At 38.2% G+C, this 23064-nt stretch overlaps 7 protein-coding genes and 1 long non-coding RNA gene across 8 annotated transcripts in view; 3 read left to right on the plus strand and 5 right to left on the minus strand.

The window, feature by feature from the left end:
* Nucleotides 1-23064, plus strand: part of Hs3st-A (Heparan sulfate 3-O sulfotransferase-A) — a 54692-nt gene that overhangs the window by 22700 nt on the left and 8928 nt on the right. Inside the window, exon 2 of the mRNA XM_064686550.1 lies at nucleotides 20283-21321. Coding sequence (XP_064542620.1) covers nucleotides 20963-21321 — 359 coding nt within the window. The 5' untranslated portion in view covers nucleotides 20283-20962. The remainder of the gene's footprint in view (nucleotides 1-20282; nucleotides 21322-23064) is intronic.
* On the plus strand, nucleotides 921-1440 carry LOC135431789 (probable salivary secreted peptide). The gene is made up of 2 exons (XM_064687116.1): nucleotides 921-1138; nucleotides 1204-1440. Exons 1-2 carry the CDS (start codon nucleotides 944-946, stop codon nucleotides 1372-1374), a joined length of 366 nt encoding a protein of 121 aa, XP_064543186.1. The 5' UTR covers nucleotides 921-943; the 3' UTR covers nucleotides 1375-1440.
* LOC135431849 (very long chain fatty acid elongase F) lies at nucleotides 6348-7470 on the minus strand. The gene is made up of 3 exons (XM_064687190.1): nucleotides 7319-7470; nucleotides 7067-7251; nucleotides 6348-6992 (listed from the first exon to the last, which is right to left on the minus strand). The coding sequence occupies exons 1-3, from the start codon at nucleotides 7347-7349 to the stop codon at nucleotides 6417-6419; spliced, it is 792 nt and encodes a 263-aa protein (XP_064543260.1). The 5' UTR covers nucleotides 7350-7470; the 3' UTR covers nucleotides 6348-6416.
* LOC135431850 (uncharacterized) lies at nucleotides 8046-9159 on the plus strand. The gene is made up of 2 exons (XR_010436847.1): nucleotides 8046-8077; nucleotides 8202-9159. It is a non-coding gene; the product is annotated as an uncharacterized LOC135431850 (long non-coding RNA).
* On the minus strand, nucleotides 10554-11210 carry LOC135432420 (very long chain fatty acid elongase F-like). The gene is made up of 3 exons (XM_064688122.1): nucleotides 11181-11210; nucleotides 10710-11126; nucleotides 10554-10649 (listed from the first exon to the last, which is right to left on the minus strand). Exons 1-3 carry the CDS (start codon nucleotides 11208-11210, stop codon nucleotides 10554-10556), a joined length of 543 nt encoding a protein of 180 aa, XP_064544192.1.
* LOC135431994 (very long chain fatty acid elongase F-like) lies at nucleotides 12850-13885 on the minus strand. The gene is made up of 3 exons (XM_064687431.1): nucleotides 13731-13885; nucleotides 13486-13679; nucleotides 12850-13434 (listed from the first exon to the last, which is right to left on the minus strand). Exons 1-3 carry the CDS (start codon nucleotides 13771-13773, stop codon nucleotides 12871-12873), a joined length of 801 nt encoding a protein of 266 aa, XP_064543501.1. The 5' UTR covers nucleotides 13774-13885; the 3' UTR covers nucleotides 12850-12870.
* On the minus strand, nucleotides 15541-16460 carry LOC135432424 (very long chain fatty acid elongase F-like). Its single transcript, XM_064688127.1, has 3 exons — nucleotides 16418-16460; nucleotides 16162-16355; nucleotides 15541-16104 (listed from the first exon to the last, which is right to left on the minus strand). Exons 1-3 carry the CDS (start codon nucleotides 16458-16460, stop codon nucleotides 15541-15543), a joined length of 801 nt encoding a protein of 266 aa, XP_064544197.1.
* LOC135432425 (very long chain fatty acid elongase F-like) lies at nucleotides 18341-20009 on the minus strand. The gene is made up of 5 exons (XM_064688128.1): nucleotides 19967-20009; nucleotides 19717-19907; nucleotides 19161-19652; nucleotides 18455-18706; nucleotides 18341-18391 (listed from the first exon to the last, which is right to left on the minus strand). Exons 1-5 carry the CDS (start codon nucleotides 20007-20009, stop codon nucleotides 18341-18343), a joined length of 1029 nt encoding a protein of 342 aa, XP_064544198.1.

Genomic DNA, 23064 nt, shown 5'->3' on the forward strand with positions numbered 1-23064 from the left:
CACAAATATATACATAGCCACAACTTAACAACGGGTCGCAAGCTTAGACTTTGTTTATGCACAGACACACACCCACACACACACCCACACTCACGTAAATGAGAAACAAAACCAACGTGGCAACCATAAAGCTCAGTCACACACACACACACACATGTGCCAATACACACACACACACGCGCACATAAATATTGTACACTCTCATGTTTGCACAATAAAATTTCAACAATATACGCGACAGGGTCTTTGTACTTGAGTAAATTGGATCTGTGCAGCTGGGCATGAGTCGGTGCGAGGGAGGGTTGCGGGGAATTAACAGAAATTAAATAAATATTTAGCTTGGAGCAAGTTTAAAGCAACGCCCACAGCTATAGCAAGGACGTATCCCGAGCATATGATTCTATCCCGCTCGCTCGCTCTGTTTGCTCTGATCCCGACCTGGCCCCAGACCCTAGCTAAACATTTTAGGTATTCATGTGTAATCCATTTCGAAATTTGCATGTTTAATGTGCTGTGAGGAATTCTTTTTTCTTGAACATTTTCTGCTTATTTCTTACTTGTTCTCTTTTATTTTTTTTTTTTGCTGTTATTTTTTATGGTTGATTTGTGCAGCCTAGAAATTAAGCCAGCTGCCCCTGACATTCCCATTGACTTTGTTGCGTGCATTGTTTTTTTATATAATATTACTTTGCTTTTTAGTTTTTGTTGTATTGCTTTGCTGTGTTGCTGGAAATTGCATATGCATAGGATACAGTTGGGTTATATATAGAAACAGCTGCGTATTTGGGATTGGCACGCCAGCTGAGGCCATACAATTCTCATTATCAAGAATGTGAAAACAATAGGTTTTTTGTGCACAATTGCCGTTGGGCTAAATGCAAGCATTTTCGGCCTATATAAGTGCGGCTTGCAGTCAGATTCGCGGTAATTAACTGCGCGCAACATGAAAGTCGGTTTCCTGGCCATTTTAGGGCTACTTTCTCTCGTCGCTCTCGCCCAGAGCGAGGGACACAATCAGAGTCACAGCATTACGTGGGGTGCTCGCGTCTTTCGGGATATGCACCTGGAGCGGGCCATCATATCCGAGAAGTCGAAATTTTTGCGCGTTGTTACGCGCTACTATAATTTCACACAAATCGTGGGTTTCAATTAACGTGCCTTCCCACCCAGTCTTTGCTTTATTTGATTTGTTTGTCTCGATAGGGTTATCAGCGTCGCATCACCCAAATTGTGGTCACCGATCAAATCAGGAATGGCGGAGGTGGCTATGCCCGTCTAGAGGCTGGCGGGCCACAGACGAACTTTGCGAAAATCTATTTTAAGAGCCAGCGTAACAAGGGCTTCAGCTTCATTGTGGACATTTATGGCATTTAAATATTTGTATTTATCCATGTCAGTGCTTAAAAAAATACTGATTAATTACAATTTACTTAGTCTTTATGCGTGCGTGTATTTGTATCGTTTTAATAACCATAATGAGAGCTCATTCCACGCGCTTTTATTATCTGCGTGTGGGTGGGCTTATTGTGTGCGTATCTATACAAATATGCCCATTGCTATTATACCCTGTGGCTATTAATTGCGTACAAAGGGTATGATGATAGTCGGTTATTCCTTTGATGTTTTCTCTTCATTTAGCTAACATATTTATATGGATGTACTTTTGCTTAATAATCCCCACAGGGTATTATCCCGCCGCGCTCAATTAGCTCATTCCAATTCTTACTTGTTGTCTATTTGTTTATTTGCTGGCATGCAATATTAACAATTCACAAACAGGCAGCAAGAACATTATTTAGTCACATGTTTATAGCATAAACAACGCAAAAACTGTTGATTCGTAGAGGTTTTCGATGGGCGATGGGTGGAGGGGGTGAGGGGGTGAGGGGTGTTGACCATGATACACATTGTACAATTTTTTGCGCACTGTGTCTTATTGTTGGTTTTCTTTTTAGTTGTTTCTGCTTAATTTAAGTTAATTTGTAGTTAAATGTAGATTGACGACCTTCCATTCTATTTTTATGAACTCACCCAATACATATAAAGCTTTGATTACTTTTTGTGTATCATGAAATTAATGTTTGTATTTGCATTAACCTATATATACAAAATATATAAGCTGACTGACTGATTGACTGACTCACAACCCTCACCGTAAGTGCTACGATTACTAACTTTCTCTCTTTCTCTCACTTTCTCTCTCTATGCCTCGCTCTCTCTCTCTTTAAATTGCTACAGTCTCAGTTACTCGCACTACCATTATTTTCTCACAAAGTTCACCGTTCTATGGGATTTTTATACATTTAAGGACGTTGCACAGATTTTGAATTGATTTTAAGTAATGTGCTTAAATAAGAGCTACTTTTCAGTTAGTAAGTGCCGGAATATGAGTTGCATAAGCATTGAGCCAGTTGAGAACCGTGGCTTTAATCCTTGTTAATGTACGAATATTACAAAAATTTAAAGTTATTATTAGAAGGACATAAAATGCACACGACATGCATATATAAATATTGACTTTGAGTCCATTCCCAAAGGTCAGCAAGCATTTTGACTTTGCGGTTAAATAAGTTAGAATAATAAAGAATTAAATATGCCAAGTAAATCTTCTTAAAGATGCAAATCTAAGCTGTCAATTAAGAGAACAAGCTGCAGTTATTTAAAATTACAACTAATTAAACTACTCGACTTTTGTTCTTTTCTGAGCTTTAACTCCAGTTAATCATTAAAGTGAGCTTTATTTGGAGTATGCTGGGAAGGAAGACCAGCTCAATGCTCAATTCCATTTCATTAGACATAAGACATGCTTGAGTGCGAGAGGAAGAGAGTGTGAGAAAGATGGATACAGAGGCATAATTAAGGGGCATTAAATTAAACGATGCAGCCGCAATTTTGGTCGAACAAATGAGAAAATATTACCAAGAGTGTGTAAGCTACAGGCGGAGGCTCTTTGCCATTTGCCAAATGCCAGGCACTTAAACTCAACCCATGAGCTGCCACCCCCCCGCCCCGCAGCATGTGCAGCTCTAAAGCTCAAACAAATCCAATCAATGTTACAGCCTCGGCACACATCGAATGTATGTGTAGGTGTGTGCGCGTGTGTGTATGTGTGTGTGTGTATCCATATGCAAATAAGCGCTGGCTGCCATATAAAATTTAATGTGTTGCCTGCCACAGAAATTTCTCTCACAATCTCTCTCTCTCTCTCCGTTTCGCTCTTTCTCATCCTCCATGGCGGCTTTTGTATGTTGCTGTTGTTGTTGTCATTTAGGATTTAGGAGCAACCATTGATGCGTGTGCAGCCCATCAATCGTTGGGAATTAAAATTTTATTATGCCATATTCCAACAGGCAGCTCGACCGCCTGCATGCGCCGCGTATACGTAATAAGCATTACGTGTACGTCATGTATGTCTGCTTGTTTTGCTTTTGGTTGCAAAGAACATGTTTGCCATATACGAGTCTCATTTTTGGCACAATAAACATTTAAATGCAAATGTCCCCGCTTAAAATGTTGGCCATCATCATTGAAAACCCAAACGCTGCGTCCCGAACTTGAGCCAAGCTGCGCGGGCGAGGGGCAGTCATTAACCATTAAATGCCACTTCTACTACTAATACTGCTACTACTCCGCGAAGGCCAAAAGCAATGAAGCGTGAATGTGCACATTAACTGCAACACATGGAGCACTAACAGGCCCACCCACCATCTAACCCGATCTCTATGTTTGTAAAGGTTGGCCTGGACAGCCCTTTGGCTAGTGCTCAACGCAAGCCATATTATTGCTACGAGGGTTGCCCTTCACCTTCTGTACCTTGAAAAAGTGTTTCAAGCTATAATTGAAGATTTGTAATGGATATATTTTTATTTATTGGACATTACACTTTAGAATTAAGTCAAGACAAGGTGCCTGATCTTCTACGCATCTTTGTCGCCCATCCTAGCGGTTCGATTGAGAGCCGCACAACATTAGGAGCCACCCTTGTACTTCGTCCTTTCAACAAACACACAGACACATATATACCCGCTGGTGACAGCGTTTTTCATGCACTTTTGGCTGGCGTTCAAGGATAATGCTGCGGCGACTGTGCAAGTATTTTATAGTTGGCACCACACACACACACACACGCACATTTTCAAGCGCAGTTTGTGCCACTTTGTGACCCCATCGTTCAATAACAACATTGTGCTTTAATAGCTCCGCCCCTCACCCTCTACCCTTTGCGACGCCCCCGCACTGCAGCGAGAGTTCAGGTAGTTTGTTGGAGTTTATAAAGCGCCATACATTATGCAGGTTGTTTGTTATCGTTCGATAGAGTGTAAATTATGGCACAGTTGCCAGCGTGGTAGCAAGTGTGGCACAAGCAGAGCTAAAGGGTCGCCCGTACGTGTATATGTGTGTATCTATGTGCCTGCATGCATATATGGTGTGCTAAATCCTTAATTGAGCCAGCTAGTTGAACTCTAAATGGAATTTATGTGGGCATATTAATTCCAATTATATGCTCTCACTCTGACTCCAGTTCAGCTGTTTTCTTTAGCTGTCCCTCTCCCCCCCTCTCTCTCTCTTTCTCTCTCCCGCTACAAATGTTTTGCTTTTAAGAGTTATTTTTTAAGCAAAATCCTATTAAACTTAAAGAGCTGAAAGCATAGTTAAATCCCTCTGTATATCTATACATATATCTAAATATATATATATTTGCTTTGCTTGCGCTGCTGTGCTTGTGCAATTGAAAGGAAACTTTTCTATGGCTTTTCCTTAGATCTCGCCTCACTCACTCGAGTGTAGTATAGTCTGTGTGTGTGTGTGTGTGTCCACCCCAACCGAAACCCCCCTCATCTTTCGCCTTCCCTCCTTATATCAATGCAGCTTGAAGGGTTTTATGCAGATTTCCATTTGACTTTGTCTCAAATGTGCACACACAAAAGATAAAATTCAGCCCTTCCCCTCCTCGAAGCCCGCTCGATGCGTCGTTCATTTCACAGCCAATTTTGTGCTTCTTAGCCCCTGCTCCCGTCCAATTTAACAAGCCTGTCCAAGTTCTTATCCTTATGCATGCTCCTGACCTCGTTGCGGTGTGTGTTCGTTGTCCCCCGCTCTGCTGCTTTCTATCCTTCTGCTTTTTATTCCTCATCTTGTCATCGCGTCTTTGTTAAGCGCATAAAGTGTGAAAGTACATGGAAAAGGATTTCTTCTGCTCTCCCGGGAGACTTTTGTTTTTCAATTGCCATTTGCCATATTTGCTGCAATTGTTTCACTCACTCCACGCGCTCCAATTGTTGAAGCCCTACTCCAAATTTCCGGGTTTGCTTTGGCAAAACAACGGCAACAGACTTTGGGTAAAGCTGCAGTTATAACGCTGCCGGCTGTCTTATCAGTCGGTATTTAAACCCTGTTGTCCAAGCGAAAATGGGGAGTATTGGTTTTTATCGACGTTATGGCAGCTGGAGAACTCCTGATATTCTATTTCTTTGGTTTTCTTTTGTATATATATCTTTGGGTCAACTCTATATAATTTGAATTTTATTTATCAGCTTAAGAGCTTGAGATCTTAAATTGTTGGTGCATATTCTTGTACTTAAGCTTATTCATAGGTACTTTTTACCACGACTTAAATCAGTAAAACGAAAAAAGTTCCATGTCTCCAGCTATGTTTTTATTTATATATAAACTTAATCAATATTAATATATAACAGCCAATAAACTTAAGAGACGAATCTGAAAATTATATAATTTCCGAACTCACGTAATTAACATAAATGTATTTTTAATTTTGGGCACAGGGTATCGCGCAGTCAGTCAGTTTCCTTTGCAATTGGCTTAGCTGTGGCATTTCGGGAATCAGGCGGAAACTGTCAGCTTGTTATGTGTGCAGTCGCTCGTTGCACATCGTTCCTTTGCTACTGTTTTTGGATTTCCCCACTCGACTTGAATCATGCTTATCAAGTGTAGCTAACAATGTTCTCTCTCTCTCTCTGTGTGTGTGTGTGTGCGTGTGTGTGTGTGTTTGTGATTGCCTACAGCTGTTTTTTGCGGTAAGCAAGTTCTATTTTCAAGCTGTTGCAGTCATTTCTACTAACATTTTTGCTGCTTTTTTCAGTTACTTAGCACTCATTGCAGTCCTAATAAATTTTGAGTCGGTAGTCACGTTAATTTACCTGCCCCCGGGGGCACCACGCTATAATTTTCATTATACGATGAGTTCAAACTTAGAAAATAATACAATGCAGTACACGTCTAGAAAATGCCATCGCGTTTGGCACGAATTGCAAATCATTTTGGATATGGAATCTAGATCACGCATTGGCCCTTTGGTCATTAGGTAATTAGCCCACGACAACAAAACATTGATATTTAAATTAAACTTTATTTACATTATGAAAAATACGCGGGGAAAGTCATCGTTAGTTAATCTATTAGCCCTGTTTATGACGCACTTGGTGCTTCGATGTAAGCCCATAGGTATTCACATAAAATTTGCCAAACATAAACATCATAATCACGGCCTGAACTATCTGTATCAACAGCAGGCTGCTGGGAAAGCGACAATTCTTGGCGAAGAGCAGCACGTAGGACGCGTAAAGAAATAGTGCAACAAACTGAATGAGTTGAGTCATTGTTATATACTTTTTCCACCAAATATTCGCCTTGACATTAGGATAATGCGCCGAAAGGAAGTAGTAAAAATACATAACAGTATGCACCAAAGAGTTGATCATGCCCACGGCATTAAAGTGCCCACCAGTTCCATAGAAGCGCATCACCAAATAACAGCCGATAACCATCATTACATGATGATAAACATGCAGAAAGGAGATCTGTTTGTAGCTCTTGCGCAGCACAAAGAATATCGTGTCCAGCAGATCCAGGATCTTATTGATAAAGTACGCAAAGTGCACATACCGCTCCAGATTCTTGTGCTCGTGCCCAAACGGAAAGGTTTCCATGCAGTTCAGATTGCAAATGCGCTGACAGATCAGATAATAGAATGTCTGCGGAAAAATAGAATATTAAACATACTGACTCATGCTCCAATTGATTGCTATTAAATAAATTGTTTACTGACAATGCCAAAGAAGATGCCATTGTATGCCACCTGGCCCAGATTGTAGACGCGCAATAACTTGGTCAAGTCGTATGGTTCTCGGTGCTTCATAAAGATCTTACCAAATTTGAGTACAAATAGTAAATAGCTTGTCAGTATTAAAATGAGCGGCCATGGTGAATTCGTTAAGGGCAGCTGGTTAGGATCTGTGTTAATAATATTACTGGTTAATCCAACTGATATAGAGTCATCACGACGAGCTATATATCCTACCCGGAGGCGGTATATTAAAAATGCCGAACATCGCTTCAATTTTTCGTCCAGTATAGTCGGAATACGATTTGCGAATGAACGCGAATGTCAAACGGTTTCCATTTCTAATCAAATTATTGTATGAATCAAATGAGTTATTTCTTGAGTTTCTTCTGGAGTCTATTTTGAAAATGCGTTGACAGAAACGAATACTGCGCGAAAAGGGGGAGAGCGAAATCGGAGAATGGCAGAATAAAGAATAAAGATATTGAGTTGGAACTACCTCGAATATCTTGAAAGCTTTACAAGCTGTTTGCAAATATATAACAAAAGCTTTTTTGGACTTTGGTTCATTAATATTAATGATATATGTACCATAGTGCCATAGTACATCAAAGAAAATTGAATATTCACCAAAACGAATGGGCTCTAAACATAAGCACGTGCAAGCCCAGCTTAATGCCTATTCGATGTATTTTAATGTATATTCGATCTGGTTTACAAAGCCCAACTAAGGATTTACGTGTATAAAACGCAAGTTCTAGTTCGAAAGCGCCGTCTTATACACATATCATATACACTCAGTAAAATTGCCTGTTCGGTGTATTCTGAACATTTGTTGTAATGTTAAATAATCGAATATACCAAACGATAATTATGTACCGTTTTTAAATACATTCAAATACATTCAGCAAGGCATTTAGTTATAAAATATATAAGGTCTATGAAGACTGCGCACTTTTTAAAGAATTCGTACAGTAAAATACTTGTATCAAGACAGTACGTTTTTATTTGAACAATAAATCCAGCTGTGAATTTTTGACTAACTGGCCCTTTATACGGATAATATAATTTGTTATTTTATATTATTTTACATGTTTCTTCTGTTTTGGCTTGACATAAGTCTGTATATAGAACCTAACAAACATAATAATCATCACAGTGGCCTGGAAGAGCTGTATGTATTGCAAAATGATCGGAAATGTGCAACTCGGATTGAATATTAGGACTAGAAGTGATTGGATTATCAATATCACGAACTGCAGTATCTGAATTTTGGTGATATACTTCTTCCACCAAAGGCTGCCCTTAAGCTCTGGATACATTGCGGAAATAAAGTAATAAAAATACATAACAGTATGCACAAAAGTGTTCAGAGTTCCCATCACAGTATATTGGCCAGCACATCCATAGAAGTGTATCACCCAATAAGTGGTATAAACCATCATTACATGATGATAAACGTGCAGAAAAGTGATCTGTTTATAGCTTTTGCGCAGCACAAAGAAAATCGTATCCAGCAGATCAATAGTCTTGTTTAGAAAGTAGGTGTATGCCACCATACGCTCAGTTCCCTTCATCGGATGATCGTCTCGAAGAATTACAATGCACCGTATATCGTAAACCGGCTTCAGGATTATAAGATATATACCCTGAAAAAGAAAAACACATTTAGCTTCATGTCATCATAATCGCAAGTTTCCAGCCGCACATAATAAAATAGAATCGCATTGTAGATCATCTGACAAAAGTTGTAGACCAGTATTATATTTTTCAAATTGTACGGCATTCGGTGCTCCATAAAAATTTTTCCGAGTTTAAGTACAAATAGTAAATAGCACATCAAGATGAATGTTACAGGCAATGGCGAGCCTAGCAATGGCATATCCCTGGCCATTACAGGATCTATGGAGAATCCTCAGATTTTGTAAGAGGAATCGATTATTGAATAAAAGGATATTTTACCTGTTGGCGGTCTATAGAAAACCTCGAATATGCCCATTTTGCTGAGTTAAATTTAAAATCGGGCTCTTGTAAGCTGAAACTGCTACATAGAAATAAACATATACACCAATTTACAACTACTTAAGTACCAGCAACATTGTAAATCGATAACATCAGCGTGCCGAAGAATGAATACCCTTGCAGACATCTTAAACGAATTTATCGCACGCCACTTTTATGGGGTTATAGTAAGATCGAAAATCCAGTTAAATACTTTCTACTTTATTGGAAATACAAAATATGTTTGCGTTAAGCAAGGCCTTGTGAACAATCTGGTAATTGTAACAAAGCAAACCTACCCAACTGCCGGGGAACATTTAGAATATAATTAGAAACAAAATTCAATCGGACCAAAGTACATATGTAAACAAGTACGAATGTACTAATCGCAATTCCATTACTTGAAGATACCCTTCTAAACATATAATCAGACTGACTGACCGATTGGTAATTAATGCACAGCCCAAGATCTCGGGACCTCAAAATCAAACGCTAAAACGGTTTTTTCGAAAATTCCACGCGAAAGTGTGGAAAAATAGTGAAAAACGTTGGTATTGCGCTTTTGACCATCCGATCGGTCCTAACTCGTTTTCTTTGTTCGATCTTAGCTCCAATTAATTTGATGGTTTTTTCATACTTTTCGGAAAATCAATTCCTCCTTGGTATAAAAGGGGTTCAAAGATTTGGTGGCGATCAAATTTATCTTTCTTTCATAATAATAATTTGTTTGTGCCGTGTTTCACACATCTTGCGTATCCGAGGAAGCTGAGTGGTAAATGCGATTCAAAGATATTTTTGGTTATAAGTTATAAGTTCTCTTCGAGCAGCAATAAACTTATTTTTAAATTAAATTGTATAAATACTTGCTCAGCGATTTTGGTTATTCCACCCGCAACTGTGGAAATTTGGCGGAAAATTTGCAACTTATTTATTTATCATCGGATTCAAACTAATTTTCAAAGATCTTTGAGAGAATTTATTTGATGGGTTTTTCGCAAAATTCACCGTTTTTTTTAAATCTTTAAATATCTTCCAGTTAAAAAAAACCAAAGTTGATTTTAAAAAAAAAAATATAAGAGTAGCCAATTGCCAGAAACTGTCCAGTTCCAGGGTATTCTTTTTATGTCTTGACGACAATTAGTTTTCTATTGTTACGTACAATTCTATTATAAACTGATTTGCAAAGACGTGTATCATTTAAACTTGTATATTTGCAATTTAAATGTATTACATTTGCTGTCTGTGAAGGTTAGTCGACTGAGTATAGCTCTCTGCACATGCAGAGCGATAAGTCCATTCCCGTGAATGATAAATTTGCAACTGCTGCCCTTGGATTGATATTCGATTCCTGACTTCCATAAATAAATATATACTCAAGTTCGTTGGAAAAACAAAATTATATTTGATAAATATGTATGCATAGCGACTTATTAAAATATAATATTAATTCAGAAAAAAAGAATTTCCATGTTTAGGGCTCTTTTCGCTGTTTCTGCTGTTTGGGCTTAACGTAAGCATTGTAATAGAAATTGCCAAACATGACAATCATAATTGAAGACTGGGAGAGCTGTAGATATTGCAGGAAGATTGGAAATTGGCAAGTAGGATTGAATGAGAAGACTATTACTGATTGCAAGAACAATAGAATAAATTGTAATATTTGTATCCCTGTGATGTACTTCTTCCACCAGAGGCTGCTTTTAAGCTCCGGATACATTGCCGAAATAAAGTAGTAGAAATACATGACGGTATGTACAAAAGTGTTGAATAATCCCATCATCATGTATTGACCGCCGACTCCGTACAGCCGCAGCACCCAATACATTCCAGACACCATCAGGAAATGATGGTAAACGTGGAGTACAGTTATCTGCTTAGAGCTCTTTCGTAGCACAAAGAACACGGTATCCAACAGGTCAATCATCTTATTCAGAAAGTAGATATACGTAAGCCAACGTTCCGTATCCTTTAACGGATGCTCGTGCGGCAGGCTTTCCATGCATCGTAGGTCGTACGTCGTATTTACGAAGATGAAGTATAAATCCTTTAAATGATATCTCAGATACGGCGTTTATAATGGCTGACTTATGATACTCACATAAGAAAACATAGCGGCATTGTAGATCATCTGGCAAATATTATAGACGAGAATAATATTTTTCAAATTGTACGGTTTGCGCTTTTCCATGAATACTCTACCGATTTTTAATACGAACAGTAAGTATCCCACTAGGAGTAACGAAACAGGCCAGTGGGAGGCTGTCATTGGCATGTTCTTGGCCAGCACAGGGTCTACGAAGAAATCGTGAAAATAATCGACAGCTTAATAAAACGATAAAGTACCTGCTGGCGCTCTGTAGAATATTTCGAATACATTTGAATCCATTTTGCTGAATTATATTTCAAATCGGGCTCTTGTGAGTAGCAGCTACACTATGATATTGAAACGAAATCCCAACTTGCAAACTACTTAAGTACGTGTAAATGGATGATATAAGGGTGACGAAGAATGAATACCCTTGCTAACAACTTAAACAAATTTATCGCATGCCAGTATTGTGAGGTTATAGTTATACGATCCGAAAACCTGATGAACTACTCTAATTAGATACTTTATTTTCAATACAACAAATCTATAGTTTTAAACAAGGCATACGTTTTGTAAGTGTCTGCTTTAATGTATTGCATATTTAGTAACAAAATTGTAAAAGCCAGCTACAAGGGTATACAAAGAATCTCATTAGAAACCAAAGTCAAACGAGGTGTATAACAAAAGCAAATTATCTAATCGATGGGTACGTGGAAACACTCAGAAAATAAAAGACAATGGAAAACATGGAAAACTGCTCTAATGGGGAGTGGAAATAGGATGTATCAGACGATAGCAATTACCCATCACAAGTATCGAATGTATCAGACGATAGATCTTGCCCACCACTATTATCGATTTTATTGCTTAAAAAAAACTGCTATGAGGGTTTTTTAAACAACAAAGTTTGTGAAATAAAAATAGCTTAGCACTGATTCTTCTTCCCTTATTCCTACAATGTAGGAAATGCGTTCTTGAATAACTTCGGTGCTTAAAGTCCGATCTTTATGCAATTCAGTGCATAAATATGGCATCTGAATATGTGTAAATACAAAGGCTATGACTATACTGTTGATTTTTCATTTTCCGGGGGAACAGTGGAAGTTGGCACAGCCCAAACCATAAGAATTGAGAAACTGACCTTTCACTGTAGTTACCTTATGTGATAGAAGTGCGTATTAAGACGAGGATTAAAGATTTTCACCAGAAGACAACATATGTTCTAAATATGCTTATCCAAAATCTATCAAAAACTCATATTTCAAGCAAATGAATACGATTAGAGCTGTCCTCGCCTATTTTCTCAGTCATTTAAATTCGAAACTGCATTTTAATTTTGAGCTTAACCGATTGAGTTTAATTCTCTGAGCAAGGTCTAAGAATGTTGTTTAACAATAGATCAAATTTCATCGAAATGGGTTAAGACAAATTAGTAAATACTACTCTTTAAATGTTTTTCAACCCGCCTTGAAATTATTCTTATATGGGGATTCAATAAATTTCACGGAAATAAATATAGTTCGACATCCTCTCTGTTAAATAGTCAGCATTTAATGTAAGAAAGCAAGCATATAAAAAAAAAATTATCTGAAAATGTAGAAATGCATAGCGCCTCTTCAAAGTTGGCGAAGAATATTATTGCTTATGCAAGGCAAGGCTGAACAAAAACATTTAAAAATCATAATTTGTATGAGGGTTGTTATTGTTGTTTCTGGTGTTTGGGCTTAATGTAAGCATGATAATAGAAATTGCCAAACATGACAATCATAACTGAAGACTGGGAGAGCTGTAGATATTGCAAGAATATTGGAAATTGGCAAGTAGGATTGAATAACAACACGAATGCAGCTTGCATGAACAAGAGAATAAATTGACCCATTTGTATTCTCGTGATGTACTTCTTCCACCAGAGGCTGCTTTTAAGCTCCGGATACATTGCCGAAATAAAGTAGTAGAAATACATGACGGTATGCACAAAAGTGTTGAATAATCCCATCATCATGTATTGGCCGCCGACTCCGTACAGCCGCAGCACCCAATGCATTGCAGACACCATCAGGACATGATGGTAAACGTGGAGTACAGTTATCTGCTTAGAGCTCTTTCGTAGCACAAAGAACACGGTATCCAACAGGTCTATCACCTTATTCAGGAAGTAGATATACGTAAGCCAACGTTCCGTATCCTTAAACGGATGTTCGTGCGGCAGGCTTTCCATGCATAGTAGGTCGTACGTCGTATTTACGAAGATGAAGTGTACAGCCTTTAAATTATATCTTAGATACGGCTTTATTATGGGATTTGTGATACTTACATAAGAAAACATAGCGGCATTGTAGATCATCTGGCAAATATTATAGACGAGAATAATATTTTTCAAATTGTACGGTTTGCGCTTTTCCATGAATATTCTACCGATTTTTAATACGAACAGTAAGTATCCCACTAGGAGTAACGAAACAGGCCAGTGGGAGGCTGTCATTGGCATGTTCTTGGCCAGCACAGGGTCTACGAAGAAATCGTGAAAATCATCGACAGCTTAATAAAACGATAAAGTACCTGCTGGCGCTCTGTAGAATATTTCGAATACATTTGAATCCATTTTGCTGAATTATATTTCAAATCGGGCTCTTGTGAGTAGCAGCTACACTATGATATTGAAACGAAATCCCAACTTGCAGACTACTTAAGTACGTGTAAATGGATGATATAAGGTTGACGAAGAATGAATACCCTTGCTAACAACTTAAACAAATTTATCGCATGCCAGTATTTTGAGGTTATAGTTATACGATCCGAAAACCTAGTGAATTACTCTTATTAAACTCTGAACCAATTAAAAATGGGGAAAAAGGGTATGATGTTTTTGTGCAAATGTATGTAACAGGCAGAAAGCCTCTCCGACCCCATAAAGTACATATATTTTTGATCAGCATCACAAGCCGATACGATTTATGTCCGTGTGTCTGTCCGACTGTCGGTCCGTCCGTTTGTCTGCCCGACCGCCCCGCGCATCACGAGTTTTTCAATAATCGATAACCTGCCCCGTTTCCAAGCAATCGATAAAAATCGATATTGAAAACCTGTTTTTTGAGCAAATCTCGTAAGTTAAAAGAGCTAGGGTGACCAACCTTGACATGTAGCTGCTACAATAATATATATATGTATATATATATATATATATATATATATACACCATACCTTTATATCAAATAAATAAATCAATTCGAGCTACCCACCAATTTAAGCCACAATTTTACCGCCGTTTTAATGACTTTTTGAGAATACACTTATATTCTACAGTGTTATAAGATCTATTGTTGAAAATGTCATCACGAGCGGTTAAGAAACACAGAAGTTATTAAAAATAACATGTATGTATATATTGGCAGCCCACGTGTCAGTGGCAGCTAGCGCAAGGCGCAAGAATTTCTGTATATGTACAGGTTCGATTGCTATCGCGACCTGCAGTTGGTGTTGGTAGAAAAGGGTTCAGGGTATCCCCTAGTCGGGAACTCCCGACTAGAGGTTCTTGCTTGTTATATACTATATTTTCAATACAAAAAATTTATAGTTTTAAACAAGGCACACGTTTTGTGTCTGCTTTAATGCATTGCATATTTAGTAATAAAAGTTTAAAACCCAGCTATAAGGTTAGAAAACAAAGTCAAACTAGGTGTATAACAAAAGCCAATTATCTAATCGATGTTCACGTGGAAAATAAAAGCCAATGTAAAACATTAAAAGCTGCTCTAATCGGGAGTGTGTCAGATGTATCAGACGATAGATCTTGCCCATCACTATTATCGATTGTATTGCTTTAAAAACTGTTATGGGGGTTTCTTAAACAACAAAGATTGTGAAATAAAACTAGCTGAGTTCTTATTCCTACACTGAAGGAAATGCGTTCTTGAATAAGTTTGGTGCTTACAGTCCGATCTTTATGCAACTCAGTGCATAAATATGCACTATTTGCTATTTACTATTTGCTTAGCCATTCAAATTCGAAACTGCATTTTAATTTTGAGCTTAACCGACTGAGTAGAATTCTCTGAGCAAGGTCTAAGAGCGTTCAACGATCAGTCGCCTCTCAATTAAATAGATTAAGAGAAATTTTAAAATGCTTCTCTTGTAATGTTTTTCAACCCGCCTTGAAATTAAATTTCTTTAAATAGACCGGAAGATGTACTAAATGAAATACGTGCACGGAAATACATATGTAAGTAGATGGCAAGCCTTGAAACCATGAAAATGTCGCTAGTTCGATGTCTACTCTGTTAAAAAGTCTGCAATTAACCTATGTATAAGAATGTAAAAATGCATAGCGCTTCTTAGTCAAAAAGATTTGAGACAGATTGTATAAGGGCTTTTATTGTTGTTTCTGGTTTTTGGGCTTAACGTAAGCATGATAATAAAAATTGCCAAACATGGCAGTCATTAGTGAAGACTGGAAGAGCTGTAGATATTGCATGGACATTGGAAATTCGCAAGTAGGATTAAATAATAGCACTAATGCAGCTTGCATGAACAAGAGAATAAATTGACCTATTTGTATCCTCGTGATGTACTTCTTCCACCAGAGGCTGCTCTTAAGCTCCGGATACATTGCCGAAATAAAATAGTAGAAATACATGACGGTGTGCACAAAGGAGTTAAAGAATCCCGTCATCATGTATTGTCCACCAACTCCACACAGCCGCACCCACCAATATACTCCGAAGACCATCAGGACATGATGGTAAACGTGGAGTACAGTTATCTGCTTGTAGCTCTTTCGCAGCACAAAGAACACGGTATCCAACAGATCTAGCACCTTATTCAGGAAGTAGCTACATGTTATCCAGCGCTCTACACTCTTATCCGGATGGTCTTCCGCACCGGGTTGCATGCATCGTAGGTCGTACGCCGGATGAAGGATGATATAGTAAAAACCCTTTAAGAGTATTCTTAGTTAAAGCTTTTTAGTTTGAATGTGATTTGCGAAACTTACAACACCAAACATAAATGCATTGTAGATCATTTGGCAGACATTATAGACGAGAATCACATTTTTTAAATCGTACGGCTTACGGTGCTCCATAAATATTTTTCCTAGTTTAAGAACAAATAGTAAATAGCATAGCAAAATGATTGTTACAGGCCACTGGGAAGATAGTAATGGCATATACTGGGCCACAATAGGATCTTCAAAGAAAAAGTTTAGAATTTGTGAGAATAATCAATCGCTTAATAAAAGGATATTGTACCTGCTGGGGCTCTGTAGAAAATTTCGAATGCACTTGAACCCATTTTGCTGAATTATATTTCGAATCGGGCTCTTCAGAGCTTCAACGCGACCATGGAAATAAGTATAAACACCAACTCACAACTGCTTAAGTACTACCACGATTCCAAAAGTGTAAATGGATAACATCAGAGTGTCGAATATTGAATATTGAATACCCTTGCAGACATTCTAAACAAATTTTGTTTCTTATCAGTTCTATGCGAAAATTGGAATCTGATCTAAAAGTCTAGTTGAATACTTCATACACATCCTTAAATAAAAAACATGTTTTATTTTAAAGCATGATCATATACACAGTTGACTGCTCCGATTGATGTCTTCACTGTGTTACATATTGTGTAACTACATTTCAATACCCAACTACAAGGGAATAAATAGAGCCAAATTAGAAACCAAATTCAGTCATACCAAAGTGCATATGTAAAGAAGTACGAATACTCTAATCGAAACGACTTTACTTAAAACACCTTAAAAGTTAAAAGCTGATGTAAAATAAACGAAAAGAGGTAAAAATAATAATAATAGTAAGCAAGTAAGAATGTCGCAAACGGGTACAACCGACTGCATAATGCTCGCTAATAGGCGAAGCAAGTGGGGCCAAACTTTAACGGATATGCTTTCGTTATTTACTTCGGTGCTTTTTGTCCGATCTGAGATGTGCTAATCTTATCGATATCACATATCATATCGATAAGTGGGACAAGTAGCGGAGACTAGGAGAACCTTCGTCCCACATAAGAAGACGTATCCAATAAGTGAACTATTTTGTATATGTGTATACAATGCGATAGTCCAGATGTCCAATTAGGTGTGTATGCCTCCTATAAGCTTCAAGCTGCATTACCCAAAATCATTCTTTCGATATCGATTTTCATCTATATTCGATTTGTTGGCAATGGGACAAGGACCTTTTAAAATTTTAATTTTTAGTTCATATAGTTTCATACGGAGAGAAAGACATGGCCAGATCAACACGGCTATAAATGTTGACCAAGAAAATGTTAGTTTTATGGGTTCGAATATGCTCTGCCAAAGCCATTTTACCCTTTTTAATGGGATTAGGGTATCAACAGGCTATCAGCCATTTACTAGATGTTTATATATATATATACACTGGTAAACGATATAGATTTTCCCGGCTAGCCATAGAATCTTTACACTTAATCCGACGAGGGTATAAATCAGTATGTGTCTACACAAGTTTTAAGTCGCTAATAGAAAAATAGAATGATGTAAATAGAATGCCTAAAAAATATTTAAAGTTTTCCCAGTAACATAAAAAATACAAGCAAAACACGTCATAAGCAAAAGTGCCCATGTCGGGAGTGCAAACTAAGAGATTTCCTGATCCCAGCAATATGCTGCTGCTACAAGCATTCGCACTTTTTCCGGCTGTGCTCTTCCTTTAACCTAGCGCTATGGAAAATGCGTTCTTTAATAATTTTATCGTTTATTGTGCGATCTCTATATAATCTTCAGGGCATGAGCATTCGTATTTGACTTTACCAAAAAGCCCAATATTCTCGATCTGTGTATACTATGTATGTGTATACACCCTAACAAAGACATTTCGTATTCTGGAACTGTCTATTTACAGTCTGCCAGTTCTTACTTTAACTAAGGCATAGCCGCAACAAAAAACTTATTGTGTATTTAAATGTTTAATGGTTGTCGCTAATGTAATACAAAGACTACACACGTTTTTCCAATTGAGTTTCATTAAAATATATTATGTATTCCCTCTGTTAAATAGTCCACACTTAACACAAGTAAACTATCTTACAAAATTATGTACTTAAGCTTGGTGGGAAAAATAAGCAAAACATAAAATCTAATAAATAAGCATGAATGCGAAGAGCCTCTTCTGTCGGGCATTTCATTCTTATTTTTGATGTATGAGCAACATAGCAGTCATTACTGTAGTCTGGAAGAGCTGTAAATATTGCAGAAAAGTTGGAAATAGCCAAGTAGGATTGAACAATTGAATTAATTGTACTATTTGCATCCTCGTGATGTACTTCTTCCACCAGAAGCTGGATATATTATCGAAATGAAGTACTAAAAAAATGACGGTATGCATAAAAGAGTTAAAGACTCCCGTCATCATGTATTGGCCACCGACTCCGTACAGCCTTATAAACCAATATACTCCAAAGACCACCAGGGCATGATGGTAAACGTGGTGTATTGTTATCTGCTTGTAGCTCTTTCGCAGCACAAAGAACACGGTATCCAACAGATCTATCAGCTTATTATATTATTTGAATGTTCTTCCGGACCAGTTTTCATGCGTCGTAAGTCGTACGCCGGATAAATGATACTTTAAAATGTTTCTTAGTTAAAACTTGTCAATTTTAATGTGATTTGCAAACAAAAGAAAACAGAACTTCAATGTAGATCGGTTGGCAGACGTTATTGATGAGGATTATATTTTCGATTCGTTCCAACGATTCTTAACAAGAATATTCAATATTCGAGTTTTATTACCGTAACAGGCTATGGGTAGCCTAAAACAGGCTTTAGCTTTATGTAAAAGTTCGTAGTCCTCTTTGCTTTAAGAAAAGAATCCTACTAAAAGTCGCCAAAAGTAGACAAAGAAAAAAGAAGCTTTACGAATGTGTTAATTTTGTTTATTCTTGTTTCTGAGGTCGGGGACTAAGATATGTCCTATAATAGAATTGACTGAACATGACAATCATTACGGTAGCCTGAAATAGCTGTTGGTATTGCATAAAGATTGGAAATTGGCACGAGGGATTAAATAATAGCACTAATGTAGCTTGCATGAACAATATAATAAATTGGCCTATTTGTATCCTGGTGATGTACTTCTTCCACCAGAGGCTGCCCTTAAGTCCCGGACGCATGGCCGATATGAAGTAGTAGAAGTACATGACGGTATGCACAAACGAATTACATAAGCCCATTGTATTATATTGGCCACCGACACCGTAGAACCGCACCGTCCAGTAAATGGTATATACCATCATCATATGATGGTAAACATGGAGCGTTGTAATCTGCTTGTAGCTCTTGCGCAGCACGAAGAACACGGTGTCCATCAGGTCGAGTACCTTGTTAAGAAAGTAGGCATACGTAAGCCAGCGTTCGATATTCTTTCTCGGATGGTCTAGCGCAAGGGTGTCTATGCAACATAGGTCATACGTAGGATTGATGAAGAGATAATAGACAGCCTTTAAGGGAAGGACGAGTTATTAGTGAGTGCGTTTAATGTGATTTGCGACCTGGGATACTTGCCATAATAAATATAAGTGCATTGAAGATCACCTGGCAGATATTATAGGCGAGTATAACATTTTTCAAATTGTACGGCTTGCGGTGCTCCATAAATATTTTTCCGTACTTTAAGACAAATAATAAATATGCCAATAAGACTATTGTAACAGGCCATGCCGAGTTCAGTAAGGGTATGTGCTTTGTCCAAGGATCTGTGTAGGAAAACATATTTTTTTGAGAATACTATCAATACGATTAGGCTCGCTTTTACCTGCAGGCGGTATTTCAAATATTAAAAAGACTGTGGAGTTCATTCTGTCCGGACTAAGCAAGATCTGTGTGCGACTCCTCACAAAATGCGACTGAGCCAATGTATTCGATTCGTGCCTATAGTACAAAAATTGTGTCAGGTTAGCTATGTGTCTGGCTATGTATGTATGGAGATATGTCTGTACATGCATGTACGAATGCTTACATATGTATGTAGGTCCATTTAAATATGTTGACAGGCAGAGGTTACGCAATCATTTGACTACATTATTGAAATGTTGGCTTTTTTTCACGGATTAAATTTAAACTCTTTGCAGCTGACGGCGCCCCACGGGCCATTCTCCAAACATTACAACAATGGGCTGCAAACGTAGAAATTTTGGCCATGTCAACAGCAGCAGCAGAAGCAGCAACAGCTGCTGGCAAATTAAGCGCCAGCAACGGACATCAGAAACTTAAGCAACAGAATGTGGCAAGCACTTGGCGCAGTAGCAACAAATCTAATTACACGCACAGCGATCTAGCTGCCTGGCGGATGATGAGGATGAGCTTCCGTTTTGGCCAGCCGAATATTAGCAACGTTTTTCTGACCCATTTAATATGAGAGTGCATAAAAATTCAGCTTGAAGAGTTCAAGCAGCAAGGCGAGCGTGCCACAACAACAAGAGCGAGTGCAACTGCTGCAGCTGCTGAGAATTTAATTAAGCGCACAAAGAGTCGACAAAAAGGCGGCAGATTCATAGCATAGTCGGGGGCGTGGTAGCGGCCATAAATCAGCCGTTGCACGTTGCCTTCAATTGGAGTTCAGTTCTTAAACCGAAAAACCCAGGCAAGGCAACGACCCCAAGCAGCAAGCAGCAGGCAGCAGGGCCTCTCTAACGGGGGAGGGCGCCCCCCTCTCGCGTACGTGCGGCCAGCGCTGGCCAATTAGTCGCCGCCTCCAACAGCCAGCGGCAATAATTTTGGCTCCATTGAACGTCAGCCTGATGCCACACTGATGACTGCCGCCAAGAGACGTGCAACAACCGGCAGCAGCAGCAGCAGCGAGCAGCAGCCATTGCAGCAGCAGCATCATCAACTGCATCATCACCAGCACCAACAGCAGCACCACCAACAGCAGCAGCAGCAGCAGCAGCAGCATCGGCATCAGGATGCGGATCAGCAGGCGCACGAGTACCAGCAGCTGCTGCAACATCAACATCATCCCCATGGCCAGCACCACCACCCACAGCAATACCACCAGAGACAGCAGCAGCACTCGCCCCAACAGCATCAGCACCAGCAGCAGGCATCCGCAGCAGCATCAGCCACGGCGACACTGCGCGATTGTTCTGTCAAATTGCCGCTGGACATCCTGTGAGTATTCCCCTAGACGGGCTAATATTGAGGGTCTGAGTGGGCTCTCGTCTAGATTAGAGCTGTATATTCCCCACGGGCTAATGCTGATTCAGGCAGTCGTGAGACTATGCGACTTGTTAAATAACTTATATCCTGTAAAAACTGCAGCAGAGGCTGTTTACAAATGAATTTCAAAGTAAAAACTGCATAAAAATACAAGAATAATTAATATTAAATTTCAATAATTACAACCTAACAAACCCATATAACGATTTGTACTGGATATATAGAAGATTTGTCGTAAGGCTCAAATAATTAGTTAAATCAAAGTTGGAATAAATTTAAAAAGTAATATTTTTTACTATCCTGTAAAATTATTGTTGTTCTATGTAGTTGGTTTGTAAGTTACAAATATTTTTAAAAATATTCCATTTGATGTCTTAATTTTCTACAGGGTATACAGTAGTCATTAAACCTACTTTAACACTGTGCTGGAAAAGGCAATGTCCAATGTAGGAAAAAGTCAATGTTCGCACGTCTCATGCTTTCATAAAATTTTCGTTTGAACGACTCGAATGAAAATTGCATTCATGTTAATGGCTGGACAACAATTTTCTCAGTCCATTTCCACAGCTTTGCCATATATTTATATTCCTTTTGATAAGCATTTCAGTGTATGCCAATTAACTTTCTTAATTGCATGCATATGCCCAATCTGAATTTTCCATGTTTTCATATTGAATGCGTAGGAAAGTGCATATAGAGATAAATAATCTAGAAAGAACAAAATGTGACTAATTGTTGTTGGAGCTGACGAGCCGAGTTTAAGGGAACAAAACTGTGGCCATATACAGGCATAGTAAAATTACAAATTAGACATATCTGGATAGGACTGAGCATGTTCAGATGATTCCTTGGCTTTTATTATATTAAGAGATTAAGAGATTTACTAAAGCTAATACACTGAATACAGAATACAGCTGAAAGAAGTTGGATTGAAGGAACGTGTGCTCCTTAGATGTGCAAAATAACCCAGTTTGTTTAATTAAATACTTAATATAGTTTCCATAGTTAGCATTGCTTAAACTCTCGATTGATTTAATTGTATTGCTTGCATCTTTCTGCTTGACATATTCATGCCAGCAAATCAATCACAAATTTTTTCTGGTTCGGTTTACTTCATCAAAAGACTTGCAGCAATAACGAGAAAACAAGAATCTCTTCGGCAAGCCGAAGATTTTATACACTTGTAAACATTTGCTTTGCAACTATGTGAAAATAGTGAAGCTCGCAAATTATGAGTTTGCATATTTTGCCATTTAAAAGGGCTGTATAATATAAATATCAGTGCGATCATGATTTGGCTCATATGTGAGCAGCATAGTTTAACTGATAAATGCCGGATTTGTAAAGATATCGTTCCTATGGCAGCAATATGATATTGTGGTCCGATGTTGATAGGATTTTGCGTATATATATATGAGGAGCATAGTGAATGCAATAACCTACTTATCGACCAATCGTTCCAATGCAAGCTAAATGCTATAGTGGTCCGATACGCCTGGTTCTGTCATATGTTTATATATACTTTATCTGTTGAGAGATGTCTTTATCTATATTTCAATACACTCTGGAAGGGTATACAAATGTTCAATGCACGTTGGGTTGAATGAAATGCAGAAAACGGCAATGATTTTTTATTGTTTATAATTGGCAATAAAAACAAAAATGTTATCTATACCATGGTTTATCAATTAAAGC

Source organism: Drosophila montana, unplaced genomic scaffold (genome assembly GCF_035044405.1).
Source record: "Drosophila montana isolate Dmon_TW-CO22-7 unplaced genomic scaffold, ASM3504440v1 contig_3200_1, whole genome shotgun sequence".
Taxonomy (NCBI): domain Eukaryota; kingdom Metazoa; phylum Arthropoda; class Insecta; order Diptera; family Drosophilidae; genus Drosophila; species Drosophila montana.

Coding starts and splice junctions, on each gene's coding strand:
- LOC135431789 (XM_064687116.1), top strand. CDS start 944: ATGAAAGTCGGTTTCCTGGCCATTTTAGGGCTACTTTCTCTCGTCGCT. Junction 1,139..1,203: donor ACTATAATTTCACACAAATC/GTGGGTTTCAAT, acceptor TTGTCTCGATAG/GGTTATCAGCGTCGCATCAC.
- LOC135431849 (XM_064687190.1), bottom strand. CDS start 7,349: ATGTTCGGCATTTTTAATATACCGCCTCCGG. Junction 7,252..7,318: donor TTTTAATATACCGCCTCCGG/GTAGGATATATA, acceptor TTATTAACACAG/ATCCTAACCAGCTGCCCTTA. Junction 6,993..7,066: donor ATGGCATCTTCTTTGGCATT/GTCAGTAAACAA, acceptor ATTTTTCCGCAG/ACATTCTATTATCTGATCTG.
- LOC135432420 (XM_064688122.1), bottom strand. CDS start 11,210: ATGATCTACAATGCCGCTATGTTTTCTTAT. Junction 11,127..11,180: donor ATGCCGCTATGTTTTCTTAT/GTGAGTATCATA, acceptor TATCATTTAAAG/GATTTATACTTCATCTTCGT. Junction 10,650..10,709: donor TTCTATTGTTCTTGCAATCA/GTAATAGTCTTC, acceptor CAATATCTACAG/CTCTCCCAGTCTTCAATTAT.
- LOC135431994 (XM_064687431.1), bottom strand. CDS start 13,773: ATGGATTCAAATGTATTCGAAATATTCTACAGAGCGCCAGCAG. Junction 13,680..13,730: donor ATTCTACAGAGCGCCAGCAG/GTACTTTATCGT, acceptor ATTTCTTCGTAG/ACCCTGTGCTGGCCAAGAAC. Junction 13,435..13,485: donor ATGCCGCTATGTTTTCTTAT/GTAAGTATCACA, acceptor TATAATTTAAAG/GCTGTACACTTCATCTTCGT.
- LOC135432424 (XM_064688127.1), bottom strand. CDS start 16,460: ATGGGTTCAAGTGCATTCGAAATTTTCTACAGAGCCCCAGCAG. Junction 16,356..16,417: donor TTTCTACAGAGCCCCAGCAG/GTACAATATCCT, acceptor TTTTCTTTGAAG/ATCCTATTGTGGCCCAGTAT. Junction 16,105..16,161: donor ATGCATTTATGTTTGGTGTT/GTAAGTTTCGCA, acceptor ATACTCTTAAAG/GGTTTTTACTATATCATCCT.
- LOC135432425 (XM_064688128.1), bottom strand. CDS start 20,009: ATGAACTCCACAGTCTTTTTAATATTTGAAATACCGCCTGCAG. Junction 19,653..19,716: donor ATGCACTTATATTTATTATG/GCAAGTATCCCA, acceptor CTTCCCTTAAAG/GCTGTCTATTATCTCTTCAT. Junction 18,392..18,454: donor ACATCACGAGGATGCAAATA/GTACAATTAATT, acceptor CAATATTTACAG/CTCTTCCAGACTACAGTAAT.